At 37.1% G+C, this 19,460-nt stretch overlaps 1 protein-coding gene across 1 annotated transcript; it reads left to right on the top strand.

Moving 5' to 3' along the window:
- The first annotated feature begins 3,416 nt into the window (after nt 1–3,416).
- LOC140169334 (uncharacterized) lies at nt 3,417–6,548 on the top strand. Its single transcript, XM_072192590.1, has 2 exons — nt 3,417–5,907; nt 6,313–6,548. The coding sequence occupies exons 1-2, from the start codon at nt 3,417–3,419 to the stop codon at nt 6,546–6,548; spliced, it is 2,727 nt and encodes a 908-aa protein (XP_072048691.1).
- Nucleotides 6,549–19,460: the final 12,912 nt, after the last annotated feature.

The following is a 19,460-nucleotide window of genomic DNA, read 5'->3' on the forward strand; positions in this document are numbered from 1 at the left end:
GAAAAAAAATAAAAATAAATAAATGTGTCCGTTCTCTCGAGCCCCAAAACGTCATTAAATAAGTAAAATAAAATAAAATAAATAAATAAATAAATAAATAAATAAATAAATAAATAAATAAAACAAATAAATAAATTAATTAATTAAATTAATTAATTAATTATTAATTAATTAATTAATTAATTAATAAATTAATAATGTGTCCGTTCTCTCGAGCCCCAAAACATCATTAAATAAATATATAATATAAATATAAATAAATAAATAAATAAATAAATAAATAAATAAATAAATAAATAAATAAATAAATAATACAAAAAGAAATTATAAATTAGTTTTTCTAGGACCTACGCTGGAAAAATAAATCAGCGCATAAGAAAAAGAAACAGACGCTCGGATTCGAACAAGCGACACTGAGAACAGCAACTAAGAAACCACAATGCCTTAGACCACTCGGCCATAGAAGCACACAGTCTTCTCCATGTCAAAATATATATATTAACCTTTAACGTTGCGCAATATTGGCACATGACACGGGCACATGTCTGTGGGTAAAGATACTGCATGATAGAAAGGCGTGCAAAGGATCTATCCCTGAAGTTAATGGTCATTGACATGTAACCAATTTTTTGTATACCAGCTACACTCAACCTATACAAAGAAGTATATTATTAGGCGTTGACGCAATCATGAATGCGGGAAGTATAAAACCATAGTCGCCACTCGTGCACTTGTTTGAGTCCACAGGTATTCCGGAAACAGCATTCAACCCCGAATTCAGAGGTCGATTTTGGGTTGTTACATGCAAATACAAACTAATTAACCAAGAGGACTACGATACTTATTCAGAGCCAATCTACATTCTGTTATTTACAAAAGCCGACGGTCAAAGGAAAATTATAAAAGGAGCAAGACCAGATATCAACGTTAAATCACGGTAAGCCTAAAATCGCATCGAAAACGCAAAAATGCAGTCACAAAATTTATATTATTACTAAATCACCACAACGAATTGTAACGTAGGTATGCAGAAAAGAGTTGTATTAGCAATAACAAAGTTTGTGCAAAAAGATTTGTCTTTGGCATGTCGCTTTTTTGAAATATCATAAAAATATGAAATTTTGGAAAAACGCCCCAAAATTTAAAACAAACACGAACCTTCCAAAATAAATATATATTAGCACTCGGCGGCCCAGTCACTACCTGTCGCTGTGATTTGGGGTAACTCGTTGCTTCCCTTCTCCAGATACCTGTATACTTCAAGGTCGCTCATATCCCAGCCCTTAAAATGGTATATTGTTTGACTTCAAACGATATCCAGTAGCGGGGTTATGGTTTGTTGAACTTTGCTCCTTCAACAAAGTGGTAGCAGAGAGTAGTTATTCTTGAGAGGGCACTCACCTCATTTGCATGGCAAAATTACCCGTCTCCTCTGCAGCCAATTTGGTTTCGCTCCATCGAAATCAAGCTGGTCACGGAGGAGACTACTTTCCTTTGTGTTTGTTCATTTGTGTATGGAGAGCCCTTCTTGGAGTCCGTTTGGACTCAGGCTACGCTCTCAGCTAGAGTCCGACGCTGCATTGTACTAGAAACACCTTCTCTGTGAACTCGCTAGAGCAAGGAAAAAATAAAACTGGTTTCATTACTATCTGTTTTTGAGCTTTTTTGCAGGTCTGCGACCATGGTGTTACCACAACTGTATTTGCGTCATTAACATGTGCTGGAGTCTAGCACAGGTCAACCAAAGTCCCGGATTTTAATAAGACAATAATGATTGACACACACACCAGGAAGTTTCTCATCCAAAAGAATGAGAAAATTTAAATTCTCACCATTTTGGCCGTTTCTCATCAAAATGTCCGTTTTCTCATCCAAAACTTCCTTTAGTGTATTAAGTTAGCTTAGGCCTATTGATCCTAAATTTGCTGGTAGGGTAAAACTCGTTTTAGGGGGTGTTTAAAAAGTTGGCCACACATGCGTATAGGCCTACATTATCATACTTGAGTGCCCTCCCGGTGAAATTTGAGACTCATTTGGTCACCGTCCTAAGCGTCCTTGCCCACACGAGTCGCCCAGGAGTAGGCCCTACCCGGCATTATTAATTATTAGTGGTTAGCCTCCCTAAATACAGTCGTGTATCGTGTTGTCAATTATCGTTACTTGTGTCCATGGATATGACCCCATGTATAAGTAGGCCCCTAGTCTTCATAGAATTCACACAGTCTATGCCATGTCATTTACGGATACAAAGAGGATAATAATGTTGAGGGCGCCCACAAAATCTTACACCGTCTTACACAATGTTCCAAGGCAAAGTTCAGTTTAATATTTACTCATCGTAAAAATACAGACGTTTTATTATGTGATGATGTTGTCTGGATGGGTGGACAGTTGTCACACTGTGGAAAAACAACAACCGGGAATTCGCATTCATTTACAAATAGCATTAAACTAGTATCACATAGTGGCCTCCGTGCAGTGGAAAACCTTAATTCTTTCATCAAAAAGAAATGAAAATGACAAAAAAAACCGGATCCACCTGTACGCCTATAAAATGGGCACAGAAATTTGTCTCAAATATGAATGAATTTTAAGAAACATACGGGATATGATGAACCAATGACCTGACGCCATGATAGTAGGATCTATTAGTCGTTTTATATACAATGTATATACCGTGTTGTCATAATACCAATATTTGACATAATATATAACGAGTAATATTTAGTATTGTAAATATGCAGTTCATATGCACAAACGAACACTGATCTTTATGATATTCAGGTTGTTGTACATCTCATATAACATGTCATATAGGAGGTCATATGTGTTGACCTTCTCCTATTGTATTTGTTCATCTGTGTATGGAGAGGATTAGCGCCATTAAAACTCCATCAGTATTTGGGCGTAGTTCAGTGAACTCACCAGATTGCTATTCCAAGTACTTTGATAAATACAGATTATGTATTAATGGGTCGAGGCGATTGCATTGAAAAACTAATAAATTATTCATAACAGTTACGTAATCAATCGATAGTGCGGACACTTTTCATTTACAAACCACCAAAATTCGTAATCTTTTAGCGTTGGAAAAGAAACCACGTGAATAGAGTGTCATCCCCCTGGTGGTAGCATGAAGAGCGCCACTCAACACGGCTGCCACGGGAGAATTTGCTCTCCCAAAAACCAGCAAAATTACCCTATTATCATGCGTTTGATGGGTCAACATTTCCTAGTGGATGATCTGTAAGTAGTTGCTGTAACATTCTACGCGAATTTTGATACGGATTGATAACATTTGAAACTGTACTTTGATAATAATCTCTGTGACTGCATCGTTCATAGCCTACAAGCTTATTACCGTATTTCGAATTCGGCATACTTAACATCGATTTGCCAACATTGATTTGTGAACTATGAAACCACTAGCCTACAGTCGCAAAATTTTGTTACAGATCAATAAAAGTGTGATCAACAATGACAGTTTTTCTCGCTTGGACAATTGTTCATGGAATAAATTGAAAGAACTAGATATAAACAAACGTATGCGTGGCAGCCGTGCCGGTAGAAATAAGATTCGTATAATTGACAATTCAGTGACAAGAATACGTCGTGATGATTGCTTTACACCAAAGTCAAGATGTGTAAACAAAAACAATCTCATTCCAGTGAAATTTTCTTCCTGCTATAAACAATCAATTCGTGCACGTTTCTCCCATTGGAACGCTCGATCTATTGGAAACAAAACTGCATCTATATGTGATTTTGTGATTTCAAATAAACTTGATGTATTTGCTATCACGGAATCGTGGTTGAATGGAGATAGCAAAGATGATAAAGCCCTCGCCGATCTGCAAAGTACTTTACCTGACTTTGACTCTTATAGTATACCACGGTGCGATCGTGGTGGTGGAGGTGTTTTTCTCCTCTTGCGCAAAGGATTTAAAGTCATCCAAAATCCACGTCTCAATTTCAATTCCTTCGAAATGGGAGATTTCACGATTGCTTCAGCCTCATCTTCAATGCGATTAGTTGTGGTCTACAGATTGCGACCTGACAAGAAAAATAAACTCACTGCAAATATGTTCTTCAATGAATTTCCAATCCTATTGGAATCACTTGCTACTGGTTCCAGTAATTTGCTTCTCGTCGGAGACTTTAATTTTCACGTAGATGTTTCAACTGATCGTGAAGCAATTAAGTTCCTTGACCTTCTTGATTCCGCAAATCTCCATCAGCACGTGGTTGGGCCTACACATATCCATGGCCATACATTGGACTTGATTTTTACGCCAAAGGATGTATCTCTTGTCTCAGGAGATATCGCAATACAACGTGAACTGCCCTCAGATCACTTCGCCACAACCTGTAACATCGACATTGCTCGACCTGCGTCAACAAAACAGCGTGTAAAAGTGCGGCGTTACCGCAGTGTTGATATAACTCAACTGAAGCAAGACATTCTAACATCATCTTTGACCACGGATCCTGAAAATGACATCAATTCGTTAGCTGTGCAATATGACGCTGTCCTAAGAGAGCTGATGGACAAGCATGCTCCTCTGAAAACACGTACGCGGATTCTACGACCCCACTCACCGTGGTATTCGGATGATCTCCGTGCAAAAAAGCAAGAACTTCGTCGCAGTGAAAGGAAGTGGATCTCGTCAGGTCTTGAAGTTCACCGACAGATCTTCAATGACAAGTCAAAGCAATACAAGACTATGCTTGATTGTGCTAAGACAGCATTCCATAGATCTCAAATTTTGGATTGTGATCACAGCAACCTGTCAACAACATGTGTGTCGCTAAGGTTTCTAACGTGTTGCCATCTCATGACTCTTCTCAGACACTGGCTGACAACTTTGTCAAGTTCTTTGACGACAAAGTTAAGAACATTCGTCAGAACCTTGACTCTGTTCCATCTTCGGACACATCCTACGATTCGTCACATCCACATTGCGCAGTTGAGTTTGGTTGGTGGTTTCCACGCGTTAGCTGAAGACGATGTACGGAAATTGATCTCCAAAATGGCATCAAAAACTTGCTCCCTAGACCCTATGCCAACGTGGATGTTGAAACTTTGTTTGAATGAATTGCTGCCTGTCATTACGCGTATTATCAACTATTCGCTCCTCTCTGGTGTCTTTTCAGATTGTTTCAAGATAGCGCATGTCATTCCATTGCTTAAAAAAGCAACGCTGGATGCTGAACAGCTGAATAGTTATCGCAGTGTGTCCAATTTGAGCTTCATGTCGAAGGTTGTGGAGAAAGCAGCTGCTGAACAGATTCAAGCATATCTCATCAATAATAACTTGTACTCTAACCTCCAGAGTGCCTACCGAAAGCACCACAGCACCGAATCGGCGTTGTTACGTGTCATGAATGATATTCTTCTTACTGTTGACAAGAGGGAGGACGCGGTACTTGTACTACTTGATCTCAGTGCCGCGTTCGACACTATTGGCCACACAATCCTCCTCCAGCGTCTGAAGCATCAGTATGGCATCACTGGTACCTCACTTTCGTGGTTTGAGTCATACATGCATGGACGTAAGCAAGCTGTCAAGATTGGTGACACTTTATCATCATTCTGTGATCTTACCTGCGGTGTCCCGCAAGGTTCGGTCTTTGGACCACAGATCTTCACGATGTATGCAGCTCCCATCGAGAATGTTGTTAGAGATCATCAAGTCCAGGGAATGTCCTACGCGGACGACAGTCAGCTGTATGTGTCTTTCAATGCTGACAATAGGAATGATAATCTTGTAAAACTTGAGGCTTGTGTTAACGACATCAAGAAATGGACAGTTGAAAATAAACTCGCACTCAACGATGATAAGACTGAGGTCATCCATATACGCTCGCGCTACGTGGATTCTGACCCCATCGGTGACTTCAAAGTTGGTACATTTAATTCCAATTGCCTCGCAAGCAAAAGACCTCGGTGTTGTAGTCGACACGCACCTCACCATGACCTCGCACGTCAATCAAATCTGCAAAAAAGCTTGTCTTGCCATCAGGAAAATCGGCCGTATTAGGAAATACCTGGACAGAGAGAGCACAGAAAAACGTGTGCACGTGTTTCTTCTCAGCTTGATTGTGGAAATAGTTTATTGTTCGGTCTTCCTGAGTTCCAGCTAGCGAAGCTGCAACGTCTCCAAAACTCCGCGGCTCGGTTGGTAACACTTACCAAGCGACGCGAGCATATTTCACCAATTCTCCGTGATCTTCATTGGTTGCCGGTGAAAAGCAGGATCACATACAAACTTTTGCTGACAACATACAAAGCACTTCATGATCTCGCCCCAGCTTACATCCGGGAACTTGTCGTCATCAAAGATCCTGTTCGCTCGCTGAGATCTAACGTGGCTCCTCAACTTCATCATACATCTGTCAACACTGTCACCTACGGACAACGTTCATTCAAGTACGCCGCTCCCGAACTCTGGAATCAACTGCCACCACACATCAGAAATTCATCTTCACTTGCACTGTTCAAAAAGAAACTCAAAACTCATCTGTTCATACAACTCGACGCACCCTGACTCACGAACTTGAACTGAAATGTTTGTTTTTCCCATGATTATATAGGTTTTTAAAGTGTGAATAGTGTGTTTAATTTCGTGCAATAATGACTGAGTTATAGGGCCTACATGTACTTGCAGAATTCTCCAGCTTTTTGCTGTTTTTAATATATAGTTCTTTTGTGTATAAGTTGTTTTTGTATTTTACTTGTTTTATAATAGTATTTGCTTAAGGTTATGTGTATTTTGTAATTAAGGTATTTTAAGGCTTTTCATATAATTATATTGTAAAGCGCACTGTGACGCTCCGTGAAGTGCGCTTAATAAAAGTGTGTTATTATTATTATTAGCATATTTTCGTTTCTACGTGTGTCTCTTTTTCCGAATTGCTGGCAATAAATATCAAACAGTCATAATTGGCGGTCATTTCAAATCATCCCCAAGTCAACGAAGTTCAAGAAAGTTCTCTCATTGTTAATTGTTGGTTTACATACAAATATCAAAATACAATTCCTGGTAACCCACCACTTGAACAGTATTTAGCCAAAGCAAACAAAGACCAGAGCTATTAAAAATTCAATTGTCATCTTAGGTAGAAGCTTATTATCCTCTTCAATAATAGGATTATTGATTGGGGGTTGACTATAAAAATAAGATATATGTCGCGCCAGCTAGAGATGCCGATGAATACGACCTGCATACACATTTTACACTATAACTCAGAATACAATTTAGGGAATTTACGGCTCATTCGAGCTGTACGGTCACATTTAGAATGATTTCTCCAACCTTCATCCCCGAAGGTCAGGTGGGTTTTAAAAAAAAAAGGAAAAAGTTGAAAAACAAATTGCAAACATATAAGGCTAAAAAATAAAAAATGCTATGTCTTAAGCACCCCTCGCGTTCATGTCGGATTTTTTTTTTTAGTTTTATTTTTATATACTTATTTCCCGTAAAATCATAAAATTCTTAGACATATTTGGGAGAAAATTTACTTGATTCGATACTTGCATTGGTTAGGTATAGAACAATAGATATTTGTATTCAATTGTGTAAATCAGCCACAATTTTATGCTGTGTATTTTTGAACACTCGAAAATGACATCTTAAGTCAAAATTAAATTTTTAAAAAAACTTTAAAAAAACCCTAAAAATAAAAACACATTCCACATTCGTTTTTGAAACTGCCATGGGCTTTGATACATAGGCCTAGCATTTAGCCTAACTATGTATAACTGAGGTCATGTTGTTGATAAATAAAAACACGGTACAACGGTGAGACTAATGAGGCATGTTCTGTGGAAAGATAACAAAAATAGTTTTCTTTTCTTACCTGTTAAATCCAGTACATCCCTCTTATCAGATTAACGCTCCAGATGGAATGCCAGCTCGTGAAAAAGTTGCGCCTCAAGTTGCACGTCTTGCTTGTTAAAGTTACAGAGTTTGCTGGTATATACAAAAACTTTATTTTTCGTTTCTTTTTTATCAAAAGCTGTGTTAGTCCACAAATTTAATTCTAAGCCATCCGTCAGTCTTAACAGAAGCGAAATGAATGAGCACTCTTGAAATTTAGCCTATATCTAATGCGCTTGATAATGTCAATTAGATTTTAATAATTTAAACTTTGATGCGTTATCATGTATTAGTGCTCGTATATCAAACAATTATACATATTACACTCAGGGTATGATAAAAAAAAAGAGTCATTGGTACCTAACACTGCCTTATCGGACACTGCTAGAGCTATAGGGCCAAATTAGTGATTTCTTACCAATACAAACCAAGGCTAACATGCATCTAAATTGTATTTGAACAGGCCCGTACGCAGGATTGGTTATTTGGGGGTGCTGATTTTGAAAAAATGGACCTTTTTTCAAGGGAGGGGCGATTTTGTTAAAAGTGGATTTTTCCTCAAAAACGGACCTTTTTTGACCAAAAAAGCGTAAATTTGTTTGGCTCGCTACGCTCGCATATTGCCATATTTTGGGAGTTTTGGTATCCTTTTGCACATTTGGGTGAGGTGCGGTGCACCCCCCCACTCCCCTGCGTACGGGCCTGTATTTGAATGAACATGTAAGCCTAAATAGGTATTATATATGTGACCCGGCAGCACAAATGAGCCGTAAATTCCCTAAATTGTATTCGGAGTTATGGTGTAAAATGTGTACGAAGGTCATATTCATCGGTAACTTAAGCTGGCCCGACATCAGTCTTATTTCGATAGTCAAAAACTAATCAATAATCCTATTGTTGAAGTGGATAATAAGTTTCTACCTTAGATGGCTATAGAACTTTTAATAGCTCTGGTCTTTGTTTGCTTATATTGCTAAATCCTGTTCAAGTGGTGGGTTACCAGGCATTGTATTTTGTACAGGTATGCATAACCAACAATTAACAATGAGAGAACTTTCTTAAACCTCGTTGACTTGGGGATGATTTGAAATGACCGCCAATTATGACTGTTTGATATTTATTGCCAACAATATGGAAAAAGAGACACATGTAAAAACGTAAAAGCTATAATTTTGTTGAAGGAGCAAAGTTTAACAAACCATAACCCCGCTTCTGGATATCGTTTGAAGTCAAATGATATACCATTTTTATGTTTATGATGTTTATTTTTTAAACACGAAATAAAACAAAAATTGACCGGGGGAGGAATTTACGGCTCATTCGCCGTGGACGGTCACATATAATTAGACCTACAATACACGCCTTCCATACACACAAAATAATTACAATGGGCGTATAACATGCACACAAACACTTACTTAAAACTCAGAAAAATGTTAAAAAGAGAAGAAAAAAGAACTGTTGAAAATAATTAGAAAAAGGAAAATCCCAATGTTGATATTGCTTCTTATACAAAATCGATGAAAGAAAGGACATGAACTAGAATGCAAATATGACTATGTTTAGCTAATTTTTATCCCCGGTGGATTCAGTTTGTATTTAAAGGAAGGACGTATGACCGTTCCAGGATTTGAAAATGACCCCTATTTTACGGGGAATCGATGACATTTGCAGCAAATTTTACCCCCTATTTTGTGCGAAATCAAGGAAAATTTGCCCTCAAATACTCCCCCTATTTTTATCATTTTGAGGACGCATTTTCATTTCACCCCTTTGTCACGGAGAATCAAGGACATTTTTCCCAAAAATATACCCCTATTTTTACCATTTCAAGGACGCTTTTGAATTTTCCCCCTATTTCACAGGGAAATGAGGACAATTTTTTTCGGAAAAAATACCCTATCAATTTTTGTGTGGAACTACTAATAAAAATCCCTTTAAAAGGGAGAGCTTGGCCTTGGAATACCCAAACTGAATGAAATATATCAAAAAAATAAATACAAAGAACTTACTTCACTATAGGAACTCATATTGCAGTAGGCCTATACTCGGTTATATGAAACGATCTGATTCAATCTGTCCAAGTCAACACTGGCCCTTTATATACACCTGCTCCAACAGCAACTACCATCTAGGCATAGGCTGACCTATGCATTGTTACCTTCCTACCTATAGGCCATATATACTTATCTATAAACATAGACCATATATATGGTCTGTGCTATAAAATACCTTAAACCTATACCTATACAATCTACTACAGCTTACTACCAACCCACAACCTAAATACCCACCTACCTATTAAACAGTAGCTATCCATTCTCCCAAACGTCAAAGTAAAACACATGAATAGACTGTGGTCTATTGCACTCTCTTATACTAGTTATACTGTTATAATGCAAAAGTTCATTAACCACCAAAATTATTCTTGGTCAATTGTTCCATGTCCAAGGACATGATAATTATTGGAGCAAGCAAGTTCAAGATGTTATATTGTACACCTGTTAACAGTCATTAAAACTCATCATACCCAGGTCAATAACAATCACTACTGAGCACTGCCTTATGGGGGAAACAAGGCCCCAAACAAGGTTACCCGGGAGGTTGCTATTTCATCTCTGGGTCAACATGGTCAAGTCATAGAGTGCACTGCTGAATATATAGCTAAATGAATTTTGTCATGGTGGAGTGAGGCTACTCTTTAGCCTCCTGCAAACCCACCACTAAAATTTTAAGCATTATCCTACAACATTGTTTTACTGAGGAAGAAGCAAGTGCATGATAACAAGACTAGTCTCCTACTTCAGTTCAAAGGTCGAGGTCACAAACGAATGATAATATGACTTGGCTTGGAAGCCAAGCCAAAAAAACGGACAGAATAAAAATTCCCTCTAAAAGGGAAAGCCAGCCTCAATGTAGAAGAGGTCTTGTAATTAGTTTTGGTCAATGTGAAAGGCATTTTTAGGATCACGGCGTACTACATCCATGTTACATGACAGTCCACAAACCATCAACGGTGAGAAGATGTACACTGAAACTGCAGAAAACATTAACTCCTAATCTCCTGTCAACTCTTTAATTCATTATTGTTCATTATTATTAATTCATTATTGTTCTCTAAATTGTTCTGTTCTGGTTTTATTTGTCTTTTCAGCTTTTTACCCACGATATTTCAATTTACAATTTTTTAATACGGTAACTTACGAACTCAATTTCTTCGCTTAGGAATGTCCGATTTTATTGGGGAAAACGGCGTTGTGGAGCAAAATAGCTCTTTATGTGAAAGCCTCCAAATTTATAAGCTGTCCAAAAGATGTCTGTTTTTGACATGATACACCATATTTCTTAAAGACCCATTCAGTGATCCCAGTGCAAGAGTAAAAAATTAAAATTGTTTATAAATTGCTTAAAAGAGAAGGATAGGCCTAAGTCATTCAAATTGTCATTTGGTATTTTTGAAATGCCAAATTAGGCAAAAAATGAAGAAAACAGCAGTACTGACGAAGTTCAAGCCCCGCCATTCAAATACTTGTAGCTAATTTTAGATACTGTCAGTATCTAAAAATACAGATTCGTGTAAAATGTCTTATTTTGTCTTAAATAGGCCTACACGGCTTTTGGCTGAACCATTCGCAGACTTAGCACATCTATGTAATAACAAAGGTACGGTACCAAAATTGTGATGATTTTTACGATCGTCCGGATGAGCAAATCACTGAATGGGCCTTTAATATTAATAATAGATAAGCTGCCTTTAAAAATATTATTGACAATGTTGAGAGTAGGAATTACCTTGAAAAATGTCTCAAAAATACAACATGCCAGTTATATTCCGGTCTGAAACGATCAGACAATATTTTAAACATTAATAACATCATAAACCCAAATCGTGAAAAAATCACACCGGGTAGATTTTTGGCTATTTCTCCATTTACGATCCTGCCCAAAAGTGTCTGCTTTCGATATACCACGTCACAAATACTACACTGCACTGACTGCAGGTTTTAGTTAAAAGGGCATTTCGTGATCCACAGCATCATCCCCTAACTTTTCTCAAAAAAAGTTGAGATTTTTATATCACTGGAAACCTCTGGCTACATAATGTTTATGTACAAAATATTTCTTGCAGATTAATTCGTTAGCAAAGTAATCGTGAAATTTGAATTTCGTTCTGGTATACCAGAACAAAATTGCAACACATTGTGTACACATAACCATGCATAACTCGTAAAGGCAAAATCGGAATCAACTGAAATTTTTTAGAATAAGCTTTTTTTTGTGGATATCTACTGAAAAATGTCATAAAAAGAGGATGCTAGGATCACGAAATACTCCTTAAATTCGCCATATAACATAATATAAACTCACCTTACATGTACATTTTTTATTTTAAAATAATTTGATATTAATTCGCAATGTATAGTTTACTATATGATAGATGGTGGCAAGAACATTTATAAAGGACTGATTACTCACTGCAATCTTCACTCTTGTGTGTCTTGACTGTAAGTTTATGAATCAAATAAAAAAGATAGAAAGTAGCTTCACTTACGTTATGTGTCATTTTATTTATAACATAGAAGTTATTAAATTAATAAAGTAAGACAATTTATTTATATATAAGTGCATGTCAAATGGGTACATTGTTCAATACTATAGGCCTACATGCATAAATTATGCCCATATTATAGCTAGGCCCTAAAAACTTTATTTTGCATCGGATTTTTCCCGTTGAAAAGGCAAAACTGATGTTCATGATAGCAACTATTTCATCAATAGCATTTTGAGTCATTTTTATCCATAAAACGACACAGGATATGATAGATAATTACTTTGACATCAATATGGTCCATATGATGAAGATTTTGATTCTTAGATCTGTTATCAACATGATATCACGCTGTTCAGTGGTCAAGGACCCCGGGTCAAAGACACTGAAATGACATACTTTTCTTCTGCTGACCATATGATGCTGTATAATTAACTATTATTGTTACATTTTAGGCCTATACCTAAAACTTTTAAAGTCATATTAATCAAACATAACTTTGGTAATACTCACTCGTTTTCATTCGTTGAAACGGCAAAACATACTTACTTTTCCTTACACATCGAATTAAAATATTTTTAAAAAAATTCAACCACAAAAAGTTTTAACAAAAAGTCATTCCAATACCAATAAAAATAAATCTCTTGAGCAAACTGACCCCATCCCAGAAACAGGTACCAGCCCGATGGGCTGGCGAAAAATACAAAAAGCAAAACTGTAAACAAAAAATGTGGGCGAAAGTCCTAGAAATACATCCTATTTTTCATTTCAAGGACAATTTTGCTCCAAAACACCCCTAATTTGGCATAAAGGCGCAGGATTGGTCATTGCACAAATAGCCTTCAATTGCAAGAAAGTGTGCAATTTGTATAAATAGCACAAATTGCACAAATAGCCAGTTGCTTAAGCAATTTTCACAAATTGCATAAATAGCCACAGATAGTGCAATTGATGCAATCTATGTCGGACAAATTGCATAAATAGCCACAGTTGTTGCAATTTGTGGAATTTATGTCAGTAAATTGCATGAATAGCCTACAGTTGCAGGAAAGTGTGCAATTTGTACAAATAGCACAAATAGCAACGTATGTAAGCAATTTTTACAAATTGCATAAATAGCCACAGGTGTTGCAATTTGTGCCATTTATGTCAGTCAATTGCACAAATTGCCTACAGTTGCAAGAAAGTGTGCAATTTGTACAAATAACACAAATAGCCATGTACGTAAGCAATTTTTACAATTGTAGAAATAGCCACAGGTGTTGCAATTTATGCAATTTATAAAAGCAATGAGGACAATATCTGAGTTGCTTCCAGTAAGCGCTATTTGTGCAATTTGTGCAATTGGTGGAAAGAAAATTTAAGGAAAAATGATACGTACGAGGATGTTTATAAGCAAAAAAAAAATCCGTCAACCACCCTAACTACGGTTACACTCAACTTTTCCGGGCTCGCGCTGCGCCATTTCTTTCGAGAACCGCTTTCGTACTGAATCTGAGGCATCGCCGCGCCGTAGCGCTGTACCATTGCCTTATTACAAACCGGCCGAGAAAATTTAAGGAAGAATGATACGTACGAGGATGTTTAGAAAGAAAAAACAAGTCCGAAAACCGCCCTAACACTAACACTGAACGTTTTGGGGCTGCCTTAATCATCATCATCATCATCATCATCATCATCATCATCATATTCATCATCATATTCATCATTATCGGAGTCATCATCCTAGGCATCATATCGGAGTCATCATCATCCTAGGCATCATCATTATAGTCAAAAGTTGCGTCGGCAGTGTGATGATATTATATCCAATTCATCATCCGAGTCATACTGAATCTGAGGCATCGCCGTCTTGTCATCCTCATCATCATGATCATCCAAATCTTCATCATGCGAGGCATCGTCATCAACAAAATGTCACGGTTGATTTAGCTCTTATTCCTGCTAATAGGGTAATTAGACTCCCAAAATAGCGCTGTCCCATTGCTTTCGAGAACCGCCTTATTACAAACCGAGAAAATTTAAGGAAGAATGATACGTACGAGGATGTTTAGAAAGAAAAACAAGTCCGAAAACCGCCCTAACTACGCTCAACTTTTCGGGGCTCCCCCAATTTCAATAACGCTAATAAAATGACACCTTCATATCGGAGTCATCATCATCCTAGGCTGGCTAGGCATCATCATTATAGTCAGAAGCTGCGTCGGCAGTGTGATGATATTATATCCAATTCATCATCCGAGTCATACTGAATCTGAGACATCGCCGTCTTGTCATCCTCATCATCATGGTCATCATGATCATCCAAATCTTCATCATGCGAGACATCGTCATCAAAAAAAATGTCACGGTTGATTTAGCTCTTATTCCTGCGAATAGGATAATTAGACTCCCAAAATAGCGCTGTCCCATTGCTTTCGAGAACCGCCATATTACAAACCGAGAAAATGTAAGGAAGAATGATACGTACGAGGATGTATAGAAAGAAAAAACAAGTCCGAAAACCGCCCTAACTACGGTAACACTCAACTTTTCGGGGCTCCCCGAATTTCAATAATGCTAATAAAATGACACCTTCATTCATTTTGTCATTATGCTTAGGCTTGGTTGGGGAATGCTAATACACAAAATTTCCCGGTTGATTTAGCCCTAATAGCGTAATCATCGTCGTCATCATCATCATCATTATCATTATCATTATCATCGTCGTGAACATCATCATCATCATTATCATCATCATCATCATCATCATCATCATCATCATCATCATCATCATCATCATCATCATATTCATCATTATCGGAGTCATCATCATCTAGGCATCATATCGGAGTCATCATCATTCTAGGCATCATCATTATATCCAATTCATCATCCTAGTCATACTTAATTTGAGGCATCGGCATCTTGTCATCATCATCACCATCATCCTAGGCATCATACGGCAAGTCCCGCCGGCTAGTTAAGATTTTTACGGCGATTTAAAATTTTACCACAAGGTTTGCCAGCGAGTTATAATTTATAGCAAAGTCCTGCCGGCGAGTTACAACAAGTCCCATAAGCGAGTTAAGATTTTTACAGCAAGTCAACTCGCTTTTGAAACAGTGGACTTTTTGCAAGGGGAGGGGGGGGGGGGATAATTGCATAAATTGCACAAATTGCTCACGGCTAGAATGGACTTGGCGATCAATGTCATAATTTCTCATATAGTCGCCACCTTAAAGCCCTTTCCACCAATTGCACAAATTGCACAAATAGCGATCATTGGAAGCAACTAGGATATGAGAAAAATAATCTAAGTTCAAAATTGCATACATTGCACAAATTGCTGACGGCTATAGAAGGGACTTGGCGATCAATGTCATAATTGCTTATATAGTCGCCACCTTAAAGCCCTTTCCACCAATTGTACAAATTGCACAAATAGCGATCATTGGAAGCAACTAGGATATGAGAAAACTAATCTAAGTTCAAAATTGCATAAATTGCACAAATTGCTGACGGCTAGAAGGGACTTGGCGATCAATGTCATAATTGCTTATATAGTCGCCACCTTAAAGCCCTTTCCACCAATTGCACAAATTGCACAAATAGCGATCATTGGAAGCAACTAGGATATGAGAAAACTAATCTAAGTTCAAAATTGCATAAATTGCACAAATTGCTGACGGCTAGAAGGGACTTGGCGATCAATGTCATAATTTCTCATATAGTCGCCACCTTAAAGCCCTTTCCACCAATTGAACAAATAGCGATCATTGGAAGCAACTAGGATATGAGAAAAATAATCTAAGTTCAAAATTGCATAAATTGCACAAATTGCTGACGGCTATAGAAGGGACTTGGCGATCAATGTCATAATTGCTTATATAGTCGCCACCTTAAAGCCCTTTCCACCAATTGCACAAATTGCACAAATAGCGATCATTGGAAGCAACTACGATATGAGAAAAATAATCTAAGTTCAAAATTGCATAAATTGCACAAATTGCTGACGGCTAGAAGGGACTTGGCGATCAATGTCATAATTGCTTATATAGTCGCCACTTTAAAGCCCTTTCCACCAATTGCACAAATTGCACAAATAGCGATCATTGGAAGCAACTAGGATATGAGAAAACTAATCTAAGTTCAAAATTGCATAAATTGCACAAATTGCTGACGGCTAGAAGGGACTTGGCGATCAATGTCATAATTGCTTATATAGTCGCCCCCGTAGTCGCCACCTTAAAGCCCTTTCCACCAATTGCACAAATTGCACAAATAGCGATCATTGGAAGCAACTAGGATATGAGAAAACTAATCTAAGTTCAAAATTGCTTATATGGCCAGTACGTTAAAGCCCTTTGAACCCTTGTCTTTTGCATTTACTTCTAGCTATTTGTGCTATTTGTACTATTTATATATGTGGCGAAATGTAAAATTTCCCTATACCTTAAGTATAGGAAATTTACTAAAACAACCAATCCTGCGCCTTTCTCTAATTTGGACAATCGCGAACAATTTTGTGCTCGAAAATTCCGCGGATAATTCTTGAAAAGTACCCCTAATTGGAACCATCATGCGTACCCATCGTCAGTGAAGACAGAACCGGGTTTTTATCATTAAAATAATTCAAAGAAGAGATTCTTTATTAGTCTGCAGCACGAGCTTTGAATAATGAAGCAACAAATTAATTTAATTTCGATATTTATTTAATAGTATGTGTGGGAGAGTTTGTATTGGGATTCAAACTGTGGAGTTTCGCATATTTATAATTACACACACAAAATGTTGAACCTGGTCCCAATGTGGAGCTTCACAGTTGAGTTAGCTTCAAAAACAATGTCTTTGAAGCTGCCATAGAGGGGATATAATACCCCTCGTTTTGTGATACGAAGACCTACACAGTAAGTCGATTATATACTTGTTTGCAAATGAAGACCTGAGCGCAAGATGACTGTAAGTCCACTTGGCCCCTCAATATGTATACACTAAAGTTACGTATAGTTTCTTAGGGTTTTATAATGTTTAATGCATGTTCCAGGGTGAAAACATCACGAAAGGTTGTGAACGTTTTGATTTGGCCCCTGAACATGTATAAAACATTACCAAACTATACGAAACTAAACGCAAATTTAGTGTATACATGTTGAGGGGCCAAGTGGACTTACGGACTTCTTGCGCTCAGGTCTTCAAATATTCAAGGTTGAACTCCACGGTTAGAATTTGAGTGCATGAAACTCCACGGTTGAAAACTCCATGTTTTGGGTTTATACAATAGGGACGGATGTGTGATACAAGCTTTATCAAAATGATTGGTACCCATCAGTTTTCATTGATAATGGATGAGTCGGGGATGACTCTGACACATCGAAATTCAACATAGGATCCAAATAATTTGTAGATTAATGACAAGTCATAAATCATACATTCTTGGCATTTCGAGAATATCCGATGTTGCATTTGCGGCCCTGATTTGGTAAAATGATCTAACTTGAAATTAAAATGCTGTTTCAAGAAAAAGAGCTTTAAAGTTTGAACACTTGACGTTTTTCTTTTTGAATAAAATAAATTATTAAACAGATCTTATGTCTTAGAAAATATAAAAATCTCATTATTTGGTGGCATGGCGGTGGCTTTAGGATGTCACCAATGGAAAGAGCGCCCTCACAATACCCATGATATGGATTTATCTCAAAATATCCAAATTTCAAGTTAGATCGTTTTACCAAATCAGGGCCGTTTGGAAGAAGCAGATATTTCAATAAACATCCAAATTGATGGGTACCATTTACCAATCATTTTGATACGGTATGTACACTTGGGTATGGTATTTATTTACCAATCATTTTGGTATTTACCAATCACACTTGGGTATGGTATTTATTTACCAATCAGTGGGTACCATTTACCAATCATTTTGATACGGTATGTACACTTGGGTATGGTATTTATACGTCTATGTATACGACATCTTCACATCAAGTTGGAAGATTATGTGAACTGAAACATCACCTAAGATGGTATAAAATAAAAATTCCTTTAAAAAAGGAATGGGGCGCCCAATGTGAGCTTGAACGTGATATGGTGAATTCCATGGCATGGTGTTTAGATTTGATATTATAATGATCTACTCAGGGAAGAGTAGAAAATGATCAAATGCAAATGTGTTTGATTGGGGAAGGTGTATCACAGGACCGTTTTGGATGAAATAAATTGAATTGGAATGAAGCTGTCGTGTCAATTTCCGATTATGTGGGGTGGGGAGTTCTGTTTTGGGGGCATATTGTAGTGATGATATTGCTAATACACTGAAAATCTAATAGAGATGAAGGATAAAAAACAATTACAGAACATTCATTCTTCATAAAAGTAGCTATGGGTATACAATGTTTACAAGATAAGAACATTAATGTTTTGTACATGAACATAACGTCTTTGATACATAGTTGTTAACACACTGAAAATCTGACTAGAGATTTACAATTTGATGATATCCAAAAGAATAGTTAGCATTGAAGAATTTGAAAAAATTACAGAACTTTCATTTGTTAACATACACGTAGCAATGATTAACAATGTTGAAAATACAAACGTACCGTTTTGTTCATAAACGTAACATCCTCGACACATCTAGGATCCGCAATTATGTTGATTAATGTCATAAACTGTCACAAAAGATTTATGGTCTGATCATTTTATCATTTTAAGGGGGACCCGATATTGCATTTGGAAGAACCAGGTTTGTCAATAACTATCAAAACTGCTGGGTACCAAACTTTTTGATACAGCTTGTATAGTAATTTGTTCTAATTTCCATGCAAAAGAACTTGGCCAGTTGTTTCATCCTTAAAACAATATAAATACACCATAATTTTCAATTACACCATGCAGATAGATAAGACCTTGGTAAGATAAGCATGTCAATTGTTATGTCACTATCACTATCTTGATCTTGATAAGATGCCTATTCATACACTGTACCATGCTGCAGCGTATTAAACAAGGACAACTATACAACATACATTTGTACATTCATTGAATGACTT

Source organism: Amphiura filiformis, chromosome 14 (genome assembly GCF_039555335.1).
Source record: "Amphiura filiformis chromosome 14, Afil_fr2py, whole genome shotgun sequence".
In the NCBI taxonomy this organism is placed as follows: Eukaryota; Metazoa; Echinodermata; class Ophiuroidea; order Amphilepidida; family Amphiuridae; genus Amphiura; species Amphiura filiformis.

What these genes read in the sequence shown, in the direction of transcription:
- LOC140169334 (XM_072192590.1), top strand. Translation starts at nt 3,417, where the DNA reads ATGAAACCACTAGCCTACAGTCGCAAAATTTTGTTACAGATCAATAAA. An exon ending in CATCGGTGACTTCAAAGTTG is followed by an intron (nt 5,908 to 6,312) that starts GTACATTTAATT and finishes ATCTCGCCCCAG; the next exon opens with CTTACATCCGGGAACTTGTC.